At 45.2% G+C, this 18,439-nt stretch overlaps 2 protein-coding genes and 1 pseudogene across 3 annotated transcripts; all 3 read left to right on the forward strand.

The window, feature by feature from the left end:
- The first annotated feature begins 329 nt into the window (after positions 1-329).
- Positions 330-4,147, forward strand: LOC115165566 (tubulin alpha chain). Of its 2 annotated transcripts, none has more exons than XM_029718765.1 (4): positions 330-457; positions 1,448-1,670; positions 1,896-2,044; positions 2,153-4,147. In XM_029718765.1, exons 1-4 carry the CDS (start codon positions 455-457, stop codon positions 3,131-3,133), a joined length of 1,356 nt encoding a protein of 451 aa, XP_029574625.1. In that variant the 5' UTR covers positions 330-454; the 3' UTR covers positions 3,134-4,147. The 2 variants fall into 2 exon arrangements, with proteins under 2 accessions (XP_029574625.1, XP_029574624.1); XM_029718764.1 differs by lacking the exon at positions 330-457 and adding an exon at positions 899-1,178.
- Positions 4,148-8,664: 4,517 nt separating this feature from the next.
- On the forward strand, positions 8,665-11,409 carry LOC115166476 (tubulin alpha-1B chain-like; annotated as a pseudogene).
- A 1,498-nt stretch (positions 11,410-12,907) lies between these two features.
- Positions 12,908-16,685, forward strand: LOC115165568 (tubulin alpha-1C chain). The gene is made up of 4 exons (XM_029718766.1): positions 12,908-12,997; positions 14,266-14,488; positions 14,594-14,742; positions 14,825-16,685. Exons 1-4 carry the CDS (start codon positions 12,995-12,997, stop codon positions 15,797-15,799), a joined length of 1,350 nt encoding a protein of 449 aa, XP_029574626.1. The 5' UTR covers positions 12,908-12,994; the 3' UTR covers positions 15,800-16,685.
- The last annotated feature ends 1,754 nt before the right edge of the window (positions 16,686-18,439 follow it).

Here is an 18,439-nt window from a genome sequence, read left to right on the forward strand (position 1 = left end):
AATGGAATAGGCTACATATATATTTTGTGTTGATTTGCCTGTAGTCTTATTGAGATAATACAATAATCTACTGTATAAAAAATACCATCACTGAAACAGGGATATGCAATAAAGGCTACTGGTGTAGGTGGTCAGTTCATGCAATTAATCTGTTTGCGGCTGCAAAGGTTTGCGGCTGCATAGGCATTTAGGTATAGGCATTTATAACAGCTGGGAGATGTTAGGGGGAGGTGCTTTTTAACGATGCTCTTGTTTATCCAATGGAAAAATGCAGAATTTTCTTTACTGGGCAGATTTACCATGACTTGCCCAATAGCGATAAAGGAGACGAAGTCGTTCGGCCAAGACTTGTATATATATCGAGCTGTACGTATTCAGTTGCATAGAATCTTACATCGACTCCCTTGCAGTCATATTGTAAGACGCGTTATCGAGGAGCCGAACAAAAATAAATATGGTAAGATTGTTTTTATTGTATTTACATTTATTTACTGAATAATTTGAAAATGTATATTTGAAAAATGTGACATTTATATCCAACTCTTTAATAAGACCCTGATTTAGAACAGTTTAAGCCTAAACATATATTATTGTTATTATATATATTTGTTAAGTGTTTAATTTGATTCTGTAGGAAATTTTAATTATAGCATTATTATTAAATAGATATCCAAGGCAGACTTCTGTTCTGCTCAAATTATGTCTGCGCCTGATATAACATGAAATACCAGATTCGAGCGGATGTTAGAATAATGGCGTAATGTCCCAGACAAAACGGGGGTTAGGAAGGTTGTGATGTGAACGGAATTTCGTAGAATGTGCCAACCACTAGGGGTGCCAACAATATAATTAAATGGGCTAGAACAATTTCTAGAACAATCTCTATTTCTACGGTGCCAACCGGTTCCGTTTTGTCCCGGTGTTTTTGTAAATAAAATAGCACGATCTTCGATATGTTCACTGCTTTTTTTCTCATCCCCGACTGCAGTGGGATAATTTAGCTTAATAGATCGAAATGGAGGATGTACAGTGTTCTTATTTCATCAAATGGCTTACGCCCAAAGAAACAATATCCTCGTTTGCTGAAATGCACTGTCAGCATGCATCATAGCCATCAAAAATGTATGATGCCGGTGATGGATGAACAGGATACCCACCAGGAGAGAAATCGGGATAATGTAGCATATTATTATTATTTGAGCGATTCTGATACTGTGAAGTTTGTTAGAACGTAACTACCATATAAAGTCTATACTGATATATGAATGCCTAGCACAGAGCAATTCCTAAGGCGTTGCCTTTCTTTCAAAACAAACCTACATGAAAACATACTTAACTCTCTTACAACTTCTTTTGAGAACATTACACCTCTGGGTGATTTATTTTCAAGATGTTCTGAATGTATAGAAAAGTTGTCCAGACTAAATAGGCCTTGTTTTCTCCACAGCGTGAGTGTATCTCAGTTCATGTGGGTCAGGCTGGAGCCCAGATGGGCAATGCCTGCTGGGAGCTCTACTGCCTGGAGCATGGGATCCAGCCGGATGGACAGATGCCCAGTGACAAGACCATTGGAGGAGGAGACGACTCCTTCAATACCTTTTTCAGTGAGACTGGGGCTGGAAAGCATGTCCCCAGGGCTGTGTTTGTGGACCTGGAGCCCACAGTCATCGGTAAGATTTCTGATTCTCATCGAATATGAATTGAGTCGAAGTGGTGTGGTAGAAAGGATTTATTGCTTTCTTGCCATTGAGCCCCTTATTAATCTGCTGCTCATGCGCTCTCCTCAGATGAAAAAGGTTCCATGTAGAACCCTCGCCCATATAGAAGAACATTTTTAGAACACTCCTTTCTCTGAGTGTTCTGCTTCACATGAGCTGCTGTTTTTCTCTCCTCAGATGAGGTGCGCACTGGGACCTACCGCCAGTTATTCCATCCTGAACAGCTCATCACTGGCAAAGAGGATGCTGCCAACAACTACGCTCGTGGACACTACACTATTGGCAAAGAGATCATCGACCTGGTGCTGGACAGGATCCGCAAACTGGTGAGTTTAATGAACAAGTGAATTACAGCATTTTTTTTAATTAACAAAATTATTATATTATGGATCTTGTGTTATCCTTTTTTTAAATGTTTTCCTCTTTCTCCTTAGGCTGACCAGTGCACAGGCCTTCAGGGCTTCCTGGTTTTCCACAGCTTTGGAGGTGGCACCGGCTCTGGTTTCACTTCCCTGCTGATGGAGCGCCTGTCAGTTGACTATGGCAAGAAGTCCAAGCTGGAGTTCTCCATCTACCCAGCTCCCCAGGTGTCCACAGCTGTGGTGGAGCCCTACAACTCCATCCTGACCACCCACACCACCCTAGAGCACTCTGACTGTGCCTTCATGGTGGATAATGAGGCTATCTATGACATCTGCCGTAGGAACCTCGACATTGAGCGTCCTACCTACACCAACCTCAACAGGCTCATTGGGCAGATTGTTTCCTCCATCACTGCTTCCCTTCGATTTGATGGTGCCCTCAATGTTGATCTGACAGAGTTTCAGACCAACTTGGTGCCCTACCCCCGTATCCATTTCCCTCTGGCCACCTATGCACCAGTTATTTCTGCAGAGAAGGCTTACCATGAGCAGCTCTCTGTCTCTGAGATCACCAATGCCTGCTTTGAGCCGGCCAATCAGATGGTGAAGTGTGACCCTCGCCACGGCAAGTACATGGCTTGCTGCCTTCTGTTCCGTGGTGATGTGGTGCCCAAAGATGTCAATGCTGCCATTGCCACCATCAAGACCAAACGTTCCATTCAGTTTGTTGACTGGTGTCCAACTGGTTTCAAGGTTGGCATCAACTATCAGCCTCCCACTGTGGTCCCTGGTGGAGACCTGGCCAAAGTCCAGAGGGCTGTGTGCATGCTGAGCAACACCACTGCTGTGGCAGAGGCCTGGGCTCGGCTTGACCACAAGTTTGACCTGATGTACGCCAAACGTGCCTTTGTGCACTGGTATGTGGGTGAGGGTATGGAGGAGGGAGAGTTCTCTGAAGCCAGAGAGGACATGGCAGCCCTGGAGAAGGATTATGAAGAGGTAGGGGTTGACTCCATTGAGGGTGAGGGAGAGGAGGAGGGAGAAGAGTACTAAAGGGAAAACTAGGTGCTACTTATTCAGGAAGCAGAAGTTGATCTGAACATGATTCCAAAAGCATTTTCAGCTAAATGCAAGTTTATCAACTAATTGAGATTAAAGTTATTGACGGACAAATTTGCATTATGTTGCTTCTCTTTATTATATTCTTACCAATTGCATTTCAGCTACAGTAGATCAAGTAGAGATATGCTAATCAGGCTTTGTTAACACTGCATTAATGTGTTCTTATACCTACATGTATGCATAACGCTGTAATAACTCTTATTACACTGCAAACAATATTGTGTTCACGTTTTGTTCCAGAATTCTTTAGAAACTGCATTATAAATTCCTAGTAGGGTAACCAAATCGAAGGCTACCCTGGGTGAGTGAGAAGATTACTTACCCTACTACCCTGACTGTGCATTTGGATGCTCTTACAATGAATGAATCACATAATGTAATCCTCCTGTCCTGTCTACCTGACGTGTCTGCCTTCAAACACATTCAGGTTTACAGCTTCAAAATAGGTTATTTAGGAAAACATTAACTACTCAAATAAAAACATTTCTCTAGCAAGAAATCAATGCTCAAGTATATGGGAGCTTTTCCTCAGCTCAGACATAATACTGTAGTCGACTTGGTTGCGTCATACAATAATCTTCAAACATCGAACACCTCAAACTGCAAGATTCTGAATCAAGCTCTTGTTTTTCTTACTTCTCCTAATCCCCTGCACAAAGACATATCATGGTGAGCAATATTCAATTTATTTTATGTGGCGTATTATGGAGAGTATAACTTCAACAATTTAAACAATTTTATTCAGATATTTTTGTGAATTCTGTGTTTGAAAGTCCTGCACCCGGTCGGCCATATCTCACTTGTCAATAGGAACAAGTTATAGCCTATCAATTTACCTGATTTTTCATTTCTCAAATATTGTGTTTAAAAGAATTCCGCAGTTGAAAGTTGGAAAATATTATGGGATTGATCCAAAATAAAAAGTATATTTGTGGGGACTGGCAATTGAATGGAGGCTGTGTGGTACTTTTCCCAAATCCTTTGGTTTGTGACAGTGTGTAACGGTCGTCATATGAAGGAAGGGGACCAAGGCGCAGCGTGTTGAGTGCTCATCGTTAATTTTAATGAAAATTGAACACTGAATACAAATAAACAAAAATGACAGTCGACAGTTCTGTCAGGTTAATCTAACAAAACAGAAAACAACTACCCACAAAAACCAAGGGAAAAACAGGCTGCCTAAGTATGGCTTCCAATCAGAGACAATGATAGACAGCTGCCTCTGATTGGAAACCATACCCGGCCAAAACATAGAAAACAAAAACCTAGAATGCCCACCCCCTATCACACCCTGACCTAACTAAACAGAGAAAAACAGCTCTCCTAGGTCAGAGCGTGACAGTACCCTCCCCCCCCCCAAAGGTGCGGACTCCCGGCCGCAAACCTGAACCTATAGGGGAGGGTCCGGGTGGGCATCTGTAATTGGCGGTGGCTCTGGGTCAGGGCTTAGCCCCCACTCCGCCCGCTGATCCCCCCACTTCTGTGTGTCCGGAGGAACCAGACAGTGGATCATCGCCGGAGGCTTTGGAACGCCAACCGCCGCCGAAGACTCCAGGCTGCGGACCGCCGGTGGAGGCTCCGGACTGAGGAGCGTCACCGGAGGCTCCGGACTGAGGAGCTTCGCCGGAGGCTCCGGACTGAGGAGCGTCGCCGGAGGCTCCGGACTGAGGAGCGTCGCCGGAGGCTCCGGACTGAGGAGCGTCGCCGGAGGCTCCGGACTGAGGAGCGTTGCTGGAGGCTCCGGACAGGAGAGCGTCGTTGTAGGTTCCGGACTAGGGACCGTTGCTGCAGGCTCCATGCCATGGATCATCAATACAGGTTCCGTGCCATGGATCATCACTGGAGGCTTCGTGCCATGGATCATCTCTACAGGCTCCGGGCCATGTATTATCCCTACAGGCTTCTTGCCATGGATTATCTCTACAGGCTCCGGACCATGGATAATCCCTACAGGATTCTTGCCATGGATTATCCCTACAGGCTCCGGGCCATGGAACATCCCTTCAGGCTCCGGGCCATGGATCATCTCTAGAGGCTTTACTCGTGGAGCTGGAACAGGTCTCACCGGACTGGAGAGACGCACAGTGCAGACAGTAAATCAGATTAGACATGCTTAACTCTGGTAAACATGGACAGTCGGCTCACTGAGCTGCCATTTCAATGACAAAAAAATGAATAGAACTTTTTAGACTATTTGAAAATATTTCCCACCGTTATTAAGAATGAATAATTTCCTCACTTGCTGTGAGATTTTGGATAAATGCATAAATAATTGCAGATACCTGTTTTGTTTCTCCTATCAACCTGCTGTAATTATTGATATTGGAAAAATACGCATTATTGTAACCTATAAATCCGAATATTATCAAACATTGTAAATTAATTTCAGCAGAAATTTGGAAGTGGTCTGACAAGTTTCATAACATTTTAAAGAGACAGCAGCCCTAAAACTGTCTGACCTAGATAATCCTCTCCATATGCTTCAGTGTCAGAGGAAAACAACACTAGAACACACAGGAGGTTGGTGGCACCTTAATTGGTGGAGGATGGGCACTTGGTAATGGCTGGAGCGGAGTTGGTGTAACAGGATCAACAACATCAAACACAGGTTTCCATGTGTTTCGTGCCATCCATTCAAGCCGTTCCAGACATTTTTATGAGCCGTCTTCCCCTCAGCAGCCTCCACTGCTAGAACACATCAGTAGAACACAACACTAGAACACATCTGTCACGTTCTCCAAGATAGCAGGAAAGGGGTAAGTCAGGCGCAGGAGACAGGTCCATTGAACAAACGGTTAATACAGCCAAGAGCAAATACAGCGACAAGGCAGGGTGCACAGTCAACAAAAGGAAGGAGAATAGCTCCAAACTCCAAATAGACGGGGCGCAGCCCGGCAATCCTAATGCCTATCCAAATACGTTGCGTAATCCAATACATACATAAATCCTGCCCACTACAATAAACGTAACACGAAACAATCCCGCACGAATCCCAAATGAAACAGACAAACTAAATACCCCCCCCACTAATGACAAACAAGGAACAGGTGCAAACTAAAACAGACATAACCAACAGACACTGAAACATGGATCGGTGGCAGCTAGCAGGCCGGCGACGACGACTGCTGAGCGCCGCCCGACCGGGGAGAGGCGCCACCTTCTGTGGACGTTGTGACAGTACCCCCCCGACGCGCGGCTCCCACAGCGCGCCGACGCCGGCCTCGGGGACGACCTGGAGGGCGAAGCGCAGGGCGATCCGGGCGGAGGCTGTGGAATCTCTGCAACAGGGCTGGATCCAGAATGTCCCCCACCGGGACCCAGCACCTCTCCTCCGGGCCGTACCCCTCCCAGTCCACGAGGTACTGCAGGCCCCCTACCCGACGTCGGGAGTCCAAGATGGACCGGACTGTGTACGCCGGGGCCCCCTCGATGTCCACGGGGGGCGGAGGGACCTCACGTACCTCAGCGTCCTGCAGTGGACCAGCTACCACCGGCCTGAGGAGAGACACATGAAACGAGGGGTTAATACGGTAATATGAAGGAAGTTGTAACCTATAACACACCTCGTTTATTCTCCTCAGGGCTTTGAACGGCCCCACAAATCGCGGACCCAGCTTCCGGCAGGGCAGGTGAATGGACAGGTTCCGGGTCGAGAGCCAGACTCTGTCCCCCGGTTTGAACACGGGGGCCTCACTGCAGCGGCGGTCAGCGCTCTCCTTGTGCCGTCCTACAGCTCGTTTAAGGCACTCCTGGATGACACTCCAGGTCTCCTTCGAGCGCTGGACCCATTCCTCCACCGCAGGAGCCTCTATCTGGCTCTGATGCCATGGCACCAGGACCGGCTGGTACCCTAACACCACCTGGAAGGGCGACAGGTTAATAGAGGAGTGGTGCAGAGAGTTCTGCGCCATCTCGGCCCATGGCACGAACCTCGCCCACTCCCCTGGCCAGTCCTGGCAATAGGACCGCAGAAACCTGCCCACATCCTGGTTGATATACGTTCCACCTGCCCATTACTCTCGGGGTGGAAACCCGAAGTCAAACTGACCGAGACCCCCAGCCTCTCCATAAACGCCCTCCACACCCTAGACGTGATCTGGGGACCACGATCAGAGACGATGTCCTCGGGCACCCCATAGTGCCGGAAGACATGCGTAAACAGGGCCTCCGCGGTCTGTAGGGCTGTAGGAAGACCGGGCAAAGGGATCAGACGGCAGGACTTAGAGAACCGATCCACAACGACCAGGGTCGTGGTGTTCCCCTGAGAAGGCTGGAGATCCGTAAGGAAATCCACCGACAGGTGGGACCACGGTCGTTGTGGAACGGGGAGAGGCTGTAGTTTCCCTCACGGCAGGTGCCTAGGAGCATTACACTGGGCACACACCGAACAGGAAGAGACATAGCGCCTGACATCCTTAACCAAAGTGGGCCACCAGTACTTCCCTTTCAGGCCCCGCACTGTCCGTTCAACACCAGGATGACCAGAGGAGGGTAGAGTGTGCGACCACCGGATCAGACGATCGCGAACCCCAAGCGGGACGTACTTCCGACCCACGGGACACTGATGTGGAGTGGGTTCTGACTGCCCCGCCCGCTCGATGTCCGCATCCACCTCCCAGACCACTGGTGCCACCAGACAGGAGGCAGGGAGAATGGGAGTAGGATCGATGGTCCGCTCCTCGGTGTCGTGGAGACACGACAGTGCGTCGGCCTTCAGGTTCCGGGAACCTGGAATGTACGACAAGGTGAATTGAAACCTCGTAAAAACATGGCCCACCTGGCTTGACGAGGGTTAAGTTTCCTCGCTGCCCGGATGTACTCCAGGTTACGGTGATCAGTCCAGATGAGGAAAGGGTGTCGTGCCCCCTCAAGCCAATGTCTCCACACCTTCAGGGCCTTGACCACGGCTAACAACTTCCGGTTCCCCACATCATAGCTGCGCTCTGCCGGACTCAGCTTCTTAGAAAAGAACGCACAGGGGCGAAGCTTCGGAGGCATGCCCGAGCGCTGCGACAGCACCGCTCCTACCCCAGCCTCGGACGCGTCTACCTCCACTATGAATGGCAAAGAGGGGTCAGCAAAACACAACACATCACAACACAACACATCAGTAAAACACAACACCAGAACACATCAGTAGAACACAACACTAGAACACATCAGTAGAACACAACACTAGAACACATCAGTAGAACACATCAGTAGAACACAACACTAAAACACATCAGTAGAACACAACACTAGAACACATCAGTAGAACACAACACTAGAACACATCAGTAGAACACAACACCAGAACACATCAGTAGAACACAACACTAGAACCCATCAGTAGAACACAACACTAGAACACATCAGTAGAACACATCAGTAGAACACAACACTAAAACACATCAGTAGAACACAACACTAGAACACATCAGTAGAACACAACACTAGAACACATCAGTAGAACACAACACTAGAACACATCAGTAGAACACAACACCAGAACACATCAGTAAAACACAACACTGGAACACATCAGTAGAACACATCAGTAGAAAACAATACCAGAACACATCAGTAAAACACAACACCAGAACACATCAGTAGAACACATTAGTAGAAAACAACACCAGACAGAACACATCAGTAGAAAACAACACCAGAACACATCAGCAGAACACAACACTAGAACACATCAGCAGAACATCAGAACACATCAGCAGAACATCAGAACACATAGGGCATTGAGAATCAGATTAAAACCAGCATCATGGAACATAAAATATGTTATTATTCCATAATAGAATATAATAGATAGAACAGCAATAAAGAAATGTCCACATCAGAACAATGTAACACCTGGCTGCAGGTATCATCTTTGTTATTCTATTCACACGCTTAATTTTACATTAGATTATACAGTACACCCCTGGTATAGAGTGTAGACTGTTTTGAGCCATTGTGGTCCTTCTATCACAAGGGGGTGTACATCTGAAATTATCAGACAAAAAATGTCTCCCCCTTCACCCTAGCGCGAGTGCATCTCTATCCACATGGGTCAGGCTGGTGTCCAGATTGGCAATGCCTGCTGGGAGCTCTACTGTCTGGAGCATGGGATCCTGCCGGACGGACAGATGCCATCAGACAAATCCACCGGAAGAGCTGACAACTCCTTCAACACCTTCTTCAGTGAGACTGGGGCTGGAAAGCATGTCCCCAGGGCTGTGTTTGTGGACCTGGAACCCACAGTCAATGGTAAGCTTTCTCTCTCAGGAAAAAATGTATACCTAGAGGAATAAAGGGTTGTTCTGCTTCTCATGACCTGCGGATTTTCTCTCCTTAGATGAGGTGCGCACTGGGACCTACCATCAGTTACTCCATCCTGAACAGCTCATCACTGGCAAAGAGGATGCTTCCAACAACTATGCCCGTGGAGACTACACTATTGGCAAAGAGATCATTGACCTGGTGCTGGACAGGTTCCGCAAACTGGTGGATACCACATAAATAATCAATTAAATATTCTATCAACAAACTGTTCAGAATGTGGGTATCTTGTGTTCTCCTTTTTTTGATGTGTTCCTCTTTCTCCTTAGGGTGACCAGTGCACAGGCCTTCAGGGCTTCCTGGTTTTCCACAGCTTTGGAGGTGGCACCGGCTCTGGTTTCACCTCCCTGCTGGTGGAGCGCCTGTCGGTTGACTACAGCAAGAAGTCCAAGCTGGAGGTCTCCATCTTTTTATTTATTTATTTTATTTCACCTTTATTTAACCAGGTAGGCAAGTTGAGAACAAGTTCTCATTTACAATTACGACCTTGTCAAGATAAAGCAAAGCAGTTCGACAACATACAACAACACAGAGTTACACATGGAGTAAAACAAACATACAGTCAATAATACAGTAGAAAAATAAGTCTATATACAATGTGAGCAAATGAGGTGAGATAAGGGAGGTAAAGGCAAAAAAGGCCATGGTGGCAAAGTAAATACAATATAGCAAGTAAAACACTGGAATGGTAGATTTGTAGTGGAAGAAAGTGCAAAGTAGAAATAGAAATAATGGGTGCAAAGGTGCAAAATAAATAAATACAGTAGGGGAAGAGGTAGTTGTTTGGGCTAAATTATAGATGGGCTATGTACAGGTACAGTGATCTGTGAGCTGCTCTGACAGCTGGTGCTTAAAGCTAGTGAGGGAGATAAGTGTTTCCAGTTTCAGAGATTTTTGTAGTTCATTCCAGTCATTGGCAGCAGAGAACTGGAAGGAGAGACGGCCAAAGGAGGAATTGGCTTTGGGGGTGACCAGAGAGATATACCTGCTGGAGCGCGTGCTACAGGTGGGTGGGTGCAGCTATCTACCCAGCTGCTTAGGTTTCTATAGCTGTGGTGGAGCCCTGCAACTCCATCCTGACCACCCACACCACCCTAGAGCACTCTGACTGTGCCTTCATGGTGGATAATGAGGCTATCTATGACATCTGCCGTAGGAACCTCGACATTGAGCATCTTACCAACACCAACCTCAACAGGCTCATTAGCCAGATTGTTTCCTCCATCACTGCTTCCCTTCGAGTTGATGGTGCCCTCAATGTTGATCTGACAGAGTTCCAGACCAATTTGGTGCCCTACCCCCATATCCAGTTCCCTCTGGCCCCCTATGCACCAGTTATTACTGCAGAGAAGGCTTACCATGAGCAGCTATCTGTGGCAGAAATCACCAATGCCTGCTTTGAGCCGGCTAAACAGATGGTGAAATGTGACCATCGCCACGGCAAGTACATGGCATGTTGCCTTCTGTACCGTGGTGATGTGGTGCCCAAAGATGTCAATGCGGCTATTGCAACAATCAAAACCAAATGTTCCATTCAGTTTGTTGACTGGTGCCCAACTAACTGGTTTCAAGGTTGGCATCAACTACCAGTCCCCCACTGTAGTCTGTGGTGGAGACCTGGCCAAAGTCCAGAGGGCTCTGTGCATGCTGAGCAACACCACTGCTGTGGCAGAGGCCTGGGCTCGGCTTGACCACAAGTTTGACCTGATGTACGCCAAACGTGCCTTTGTGCACTGGTATGTGGGTGAGGGCATGGAGGAGGGAGAGTTCTCTGAAGCCAGAGAGGACATGGCAGCCCTGGAGAAGGATTATGAAGAGGTAGGGGTTGACTCATATGTGTCTTCTGATCCCTCCTGTCTCAGCCTCCAGTATTAATGCTGCAGTAGTTTACGTGTCGGGGGGCTAGGGTCAGTCTGTTACATCTGGAGTATTTCTCTTGTCTTATCCAGTGTCCTGTGTGAATTTAAATATGCTCTCTCTAATTCTCTCTTTCTCTCTTTCTGTCTTTCTCTCGGAGGACCTGAGCCCTAGGACCATGCCTCAGGACTACCTGGCATGATGACTCCTTGCTGTCCCGAGTCCACCTGGCCGTGCTGCTGCTCCAGTTTCAACTGTTCTGCCTGCGGCTATGGAACCCTGACCTGTTCACCGGACGTGCTTGTTGCACCCTCGACAACTACTATGATTATTATTATTTGACCATGCTGGTCATTTATGAACATTTTAACATCTTGACCATGTTCTGTTATAATATCCACCCGGCACAGCCAGAAGAGGACTGGCCACCCCTCATAGCCTGGTTCCTCTCTAGGTTTCTTCCTAGGTTTTTGCCTTTCTAGGGAGTTTTTCCTAGGGAGTTTTTCCTAGCCACCGTGCTTCTTTCACAAGCATTGCTTGCTGTTTGGGGTTTTAGGCTGGGTTTCTGTACAGCACTTTGAGATATCAGCTGATGTACGAAGGGCTATATAAATACATTTGATTTGATTTGATTTGATTTGACTCTGGCAAGGGTGATGGACAGGAGGATGGAGAGGAATACTGAGTGTTCATGCAAGGATGCCCCTGGCTCCCATATCTTATAAAAGCACAATAAAAAAAAGCAATGCATTTATTTTTACGGTTTCATATTTTATTGTTGCTTGTTTAGGTTTAAAACACAACCGACCTGTCATAGTGACAGTCACAGGGAAAAAATGAGTGTTTCATTGAAGATTCGTCAATAAAATGTGTTGAACTTGATTCCCATGTATATGTTTTGTTGTATACTATTTCATAAATTACTTATCTATGTTTTCAAAACTCCAACATATTCACAAGAAGTAGAGGAATCTGTATCCAATACACCTTGGAGGCAGATAGCCTAGCGGTTTAAAGAGCGTTGGGCCACTAAGTGAAAGATTGCTGGTTTGAATCCTAGAGATGACTAGGTGAAAAATGTATAATTGTGCCCTTGAGCAAGGCACTTAACCCTAGTTGTTCCTTTAAGCTGCTCTGGATAAGAGCAACTAAAAAATATACAGCAGTTACAATGTAGTAAAATCTTAATAATTTGGTGACATATGAATTCTGCAGTTGAACTTCAAAATCACTGGATACAGCATACTACAGTGAATGGGAATATTTTGGACATATAACTGCAGTTATACAGTGTTACTTCAACTTGCACAAGTAGGCTCTGAAGATACTTACATTTATATCAGAGAAAAACCCTCATGCAGAGTTTCAACATGCCTATGAGACACTGTGCAGTATTCTACTCTGATAGCCAATTGGGACAAGGCATATCATAAGATCTGCCAATCAGTTTTGACAAAGCCTGTCTGTCCACTGTATCGTGGAACTATAAATAGCCCCACCCACCGAATTTGGTATCACACTGACTTCTTACTACAGACTCCTAAAGGTCTGCCTGTAAGTGTTGAACTAAAAGAAGATTTATTTTCTCCGCACCACATCTTTTATCTTCTCAGCTTAAACATGGTGAGTATAAAACAAATACTATTATTGTTGCTTTCAATAATTTTGCATCAGTGTTCGGATGAAGGCTGTTTCTATTTTATTTCTTCAACACAATTCATCAATTCGACTAAAACGATTTTTAAAGTCATACACTTACACAGATTTCGTTTTGTAGCCTAACCCAAACCAAAATGCTAAACAGTCCCAATTATTTTGATAATTCCAGTCAACTACTCTAACAAAACTTGATGTCAAAATGGATGTCTCTGCTTAGTGGCATATTTGTCAGTGACATCTCTCTCTGCTTTGATGTTTGGATTGTCTGCATTGGAAGTGACCCAGGGAAGATGACTTATTGTAAAGGCAAATGTAAACTCGGTCATTGACACTCATAATATATTCTAATAATTGCCTCGTGTATGAACTAGGCTATAAGTAATGAGTAGGCAAGTCTATCCTGTAAAATGTATTTAGAACTCAAATATTTCATGAGATATTTCAGAATTTCTGATGATATCAAAGTTCAAACTGCTTTGCTGATATGCTATTACATTTTTTTGGTGCAATATTAAATACCTTGATTTAACATTGCTTATTAAAATAGATTTGGTTAGCATTAAAGGTCTACTAAATCCATTTGAAGTAAAATGCATTGTGTTGGTCAGATGGGAATGATTTGTCAAATGAACCACCCACAGTAAACTATGTCGGACATTTGGCTTCAAAAACACTGTCTGTTTGTCTGTTCAACAGCTGATCACTTGTTTCTTCAGTCAGGTGATGCGTCCCCATGTGTTCTGGTTTAAGCCGGTAGCCTATCTTCCTCTACAATGAAAGCATTTTCTGTCATGCCCCGTGCCCACACCTCTCCTCCCTCTCCTCCCCTACAGAGTTGCTAAGAATAAAGTAGAACAAACAATCCTATTGGCATTTTTGAACAAATTAAATATTGTTGTTGCTATTCCAGTTTTAGATTAATGTTTTGGTACAATTGTCTCTTGTGCCCAAAGATGTACTCAGATATAACAGTTTGCCCACTGGGCACACACTGGTTGAATCAAACTTGTTTCCACATCATTTCAATGTAATTGCACTGAACCAACTTGGGATGGGTGTTGAATTGACATCTGTGCCCAGTAGTTCTTTCAGAAGATTGTACAGTAGAACATGAAGGATATATTTTCATTTTGACTATAACTAGACTTATGTGTATAGTTCATACTTGATCGATTTTCAAATTAAAAGTAGTTATTGGTTTGAGAAAGTCATAAACAACTCTCTTTTCCCAGCGTGAGTGCATCTCCGTCCACGTGGGTCAGGCTGGAGTCCAGATTGGCAATGCCTGCTGGGAGCTCTACTGCCTGGAGCATGGGATCCAGCCGGATGGACAGATGCCCAGCGACAAAACCATTGGAGGAGGAGACGACTCCTTCAACACCTTCTTCAGTGAGACTGGGGCTGGAAAGCATGTCCCCAGGGCTGTGTTTGTGGACCTGGAGCCCACAGTTATTGGTAAGCTTTATGTTTCCTACATTGAGTCAAAGGCGTTTGTTAGAAATTATTTTTTGCTTTTGTGGTATTGAGCTCCTCCATGAGCTGCTCATTTTCCCTCCTCAGATGAGGTGCGAACTGGGACCTACCGTCAGTTATTCCATCCTGAACAGCTCATCACTGGCAAAGAGGATGCTGCCAACAACTACGCTCGTGGACACTACACTATTGGCAAAGAGATCATCGACCTGGTGCTGGACAGGATCCGCAAACTGGTTGGTTTGATGAATGAAAATATTAGTAAAATATGTTAGCAAATAAATGTCCTTCCATTGATGTGTTTCTATTTCTCCTCAGGCTGACCAGTGTACAGGCCTTCAAGGCTTCCTGGTGTTCCACAGCTTTGGAGGTGGCACCGGCTCTGGTTTCACTTCCTTGCTGATGGAGCGCCTGTCTGTTGACTATGGCAAGAAGTCCAAGCTGGAGTTCTCCATCTACCCAGCTCCCCAGGTGTCCACAGCTGTGGTGGAGCCCTACAACTCCATCTTGACCACCCACACTACCCTAGAGCACTCTGACTGTGCCTTCATGGTGGATAATGAGGCTATCTATGACATCTGCCGTAGGAACCTCGACATTGAGCGTCCTACCTACACCAACCTCAACAGGCTCATTAGCCAGATCGTTTCTTCCATCACTGCTTCCCTTCGATTTGATGGTGCCCTCAATGTTGATCTGACAGAGTTCCAGACCAACTTGGTGCCCTACCCCCGTATCCATTTCCCTCTGGCCACCTATGCACCAGTTATTTCTGCAGAGAAGGCTTACCATGAGCAGTTAACTGTCTCTGAGATCACCAATGCCTGCTTTGAACCAGCCAACCAGATGGTGAAATGTGACCCTCGCCACGGAAAGTACATGTCATGCTGCCTTCTGTACCGTGGTGACGTGGTACCCAAAGATGTCAATGCTGCCATTGCCACCATCAAGACCAAACGTTCCATTCAGTTTGTTGACTGGTGTCCAACTGGCTTCAAGATTGGCATCAACTACCAGCCTCCCACTGTGGTTCCTGGTGGAGACCTGGCCAAAGTCCAGAGGGCTGTGTGCATGCTGAGCAACACCACTGCTGTGGCAGAGGCCTGGGCTCGGCTTGACCATAAGTTTGACCTGATGTACGCCAAACGTGCCTTTGTGCACTGGTATGTGGGTGAGGGCATGGAGGAGGGAGAGTTTGCTGAGGCCAGAGAGGACATGGCAGCCCTGGAGAAGGATTATGAAGAGGTGGGACGTGACAGCGGTGAAGGAGATGAGGACGGGGAAGAGTATTAGAAATGGCTGTCTTTCTTTCTCTGTCTTTCAAACTCTTTATCATCCTCTTCTTTCCTTTCTCTTTTCCATATATCCACCTTTACCTTTTCATTCTCCCTTTCCATAGATCCACCTTTACCTTTTCATTCTCCCTTTCCATAGATCCACCTTTACCTTTTCCTTCTGCCTTTCCATAGATCCACCTTTACCTTTTCATTCTCCCTTTCCATAGATCCACCTTTACCTTTTCCTTCTGCCTTTCCATAGATCCACCTTTACCTTTTCCTTCTGCCTTTCCATAGATCCACATGTTCTATTATTTCCATCCACTACACTCCTAACCTCAGCCAAAAAGCACTTTAATTTTGACAAGAAATGTACATTGTATGGAAAACTACATGTTTACTTGTCGTAATTTTCAGGTTCCCCTTTAGAGGTGTTCATACCATTAGTTTATAATCCTCTCCCTTATGTGTATTCAAATATTGGTGGCTTAGACAAATTCATTGGATTCTAGGAACACTGTTAACAATCACACAATTTAAAATAATGCTGCTGAGGGGAGGACAGCTCATAATAATGGATGGAATGGAGTAAATGGAATGGTACCAACCACATGGAAACCACGTGCTTGATGTGTTTGATACCATTCCATTGACTCCATTCCAGACATTATTATGAGCTGTCCTCCCTCAGCGCTGCTGTCTATTATGGATTCATAATAATCTATAAATATTTTTTTTTAACTACTAACTTAAAGAACTTAAAGTTTAAATAATTTCAGTATTGAACTTTGTCATGAGACCTTTTCTTTAAGAGTGGTGCTTGTGTTTGTTAGTTTGCTCTGCAACCTAACCACTTTCATGTCTAGAGGGCAGTGTCGTGCAATAAATACATGCCCATTTCCTTCTGTGAACATGAACGGGCAACAATTCCCAATACATACCCCAACAGATCAATACTTTCCTGAATGCTACAAAATATCACAAAGGTAGTATTAAAACAACACACTCAGAAAATCACAGCCAAAGCTGCATAGAGGGTAGACCTAGACTCTGCATTTTCTCACCCTCAGAATGCAAATGAATAATACATGGAGAATATTACATTCTATGTTATCTACATTCATTGTGAATTGGAAATGTGAACTGTGAAATGTACTCTCCAATTTACCAATGTGAAAGCCAGCTAGACCTGAGAAGAGCCCAGTCCCAGTTCACAGCCCTGATCTAAAATAGGTCATGGTATTCATACCCTGCCCTGTCATGGGGGAGATCTGTCAAGCTGTGGGACAGGACAGGTGGGGTTTAAAAATACTGTTCCCAAAGTGTCTAGATTGGACCTAAACTGGACGACTGCAGATGCAAAACATGATGTAGGCTCATTTACAATTATATTGTTGTTACCTGCCTAGCAACCTCTTCAAGAGGTTTGAACCCCGTGAAGAAAATAACATATAGAGTGCAAGCGGAAAGTATTCAGATCCCTTGACTTTTTCCACATTTTGATATGCTACAGCCTTATTTTAAAATTGATTTAATTGTTCCCCCCTCATCAATCTACACGCAATACCCCATAATGACAATGCAAAAACTGGTTTTTAGATTTTCTTTTACAAATGTATAAAATATGAAGGTTTTCATCAAGGATCTCTCTGTACTTTGCTGCTTTCATCTTTCCCTCGATCCTGACTAGTCTCCCAGGCCCTGCAGCTGAAAAACATCCCCACAGCATGATGCTGCCACCACCATGATTCATAGTAGGAATGGTCCCAGGTTTCCTCCAGATGTGATGCTTGGCATTCAGGCCAAAGAGTTCAATCTTGGTTTCATCAGACCAGAGAATTTGTTTCTCATGGACTGAGAGTCCTTTAGGTGCCTTTTTGGCAAACTCCAAGCGATCTGTCATGTGCCTTTTACTGAGGAGTGGCTTCCGTCTGGCCACTCTACAATAAAGACCTGATTGGTGGAATGCTACAGAGATGGTTGTCCTTCTGGAAGGTTCTCCCATCTCCACAGAGTAACTCTGAAGCTCTGTCAGAGTGACCATCAGGTTCTTGGTCACCTCCCTGACCAATGCCCTTCTCCCCCGATTGCTCAGTTTGGAAGAGGATGAGTCTTGGGGGTCTAAATTTCTTCCATTTAAGAATGATGGACGCCACTGTGTTTTTGGGGACCTTCAATGCTGCAGAAATGTATTGGTACCCTTCCCCAGATCTGTGCCTCGACACAATCCTGTGTCGGAGCTCTACAGACAATTCCGTCTACCTCATGGCTTGGTTTTTGCTCTGACATGCACTGTCAACTGTGGGACCTCATATAGACAGGTATGTACCTTTCCAAATCATGTCCAATCAATTGAATTTACCAAAGGTAGACTCCAATCAAGTTGTAGAAACATCTCAAGGATGATCAATGGAAACAGGATGCACCTGAGCTCAATTTCGAGTCTCATAGCAAAGGGTCCGAATACTTATGCAAATAAGGTATTTCTGCTTTAATTTGCGAAACATTTCTGAAAACCTGTTTTCACTTTGCCATTATGGGATATTGTGTGTAGATTGATAAGGAAAACATTTATTTAATCAATTTTAGAATAAGGCTGTAACGTAACAAAATGTGGAAAAAGTCATGGGGTCTGAAAACTTTCCAAATGCCTACA

This window comes from Salmo trutta, chromosome 28 (genome assembly GCF_901001165.1).
Source record: "Salmo trutta chromosome 28, fSalTru1.1, whole genome shotgun sequence".
NCBI classification, from domain to species: Eukaryota; Metazoa; Chordata; class Actinopteri; order Salmoniformes; family Salmonidae; genus Salmo; species Salmo trutta.

What these genes read in the sequence shown, in the direction of transcription:
- LOC115165566 (XM_029718764.1), top strand. Translation starts at nt 1,023, where the DNA reads ATGTACAGTGTTCTTATTTCATCAAATGGCTTACGCCCAAAGAAACAA. An exon ending in AGGAGAGAAATCGGGATAAT is followed by an intron (nt 1,179 to 1,447) that starts GTAGCATATTAT and finishes TTTTCTCCACAG; the next exon opens with CGTGAGTGTATCTCAGTTCA. An exon ending in CCTGGAGCCCACAGTCATCG is followed by an intron (nt 1,671 to 1,895) that starts GTAAGATTTCTG and finishes TTCTCTCCTCAG; the next exon opens with ATGAGGTGCGCACTGGGACC.
- LOC115165568 (XM_029718766.1), top strand. An exon ending in CCTGGAGCCCACAGTTATTG is followed by an intron (nt 14,489 to 14,593) that starts GTAAGCTTTATG and finishes TTCCCTCCTCAG; the next exon opens with ATGAGGTGCGAACTGGGACC. An exon ending in TGGACAGGATCCGCAAACTG is followed by an intron (nt 14,743 to 14,824) that starts GTTGGTTTGATG and finishes ATTTCTCCTCAG; the next exon opens with GCTGACCAGTGTACAGGCCT.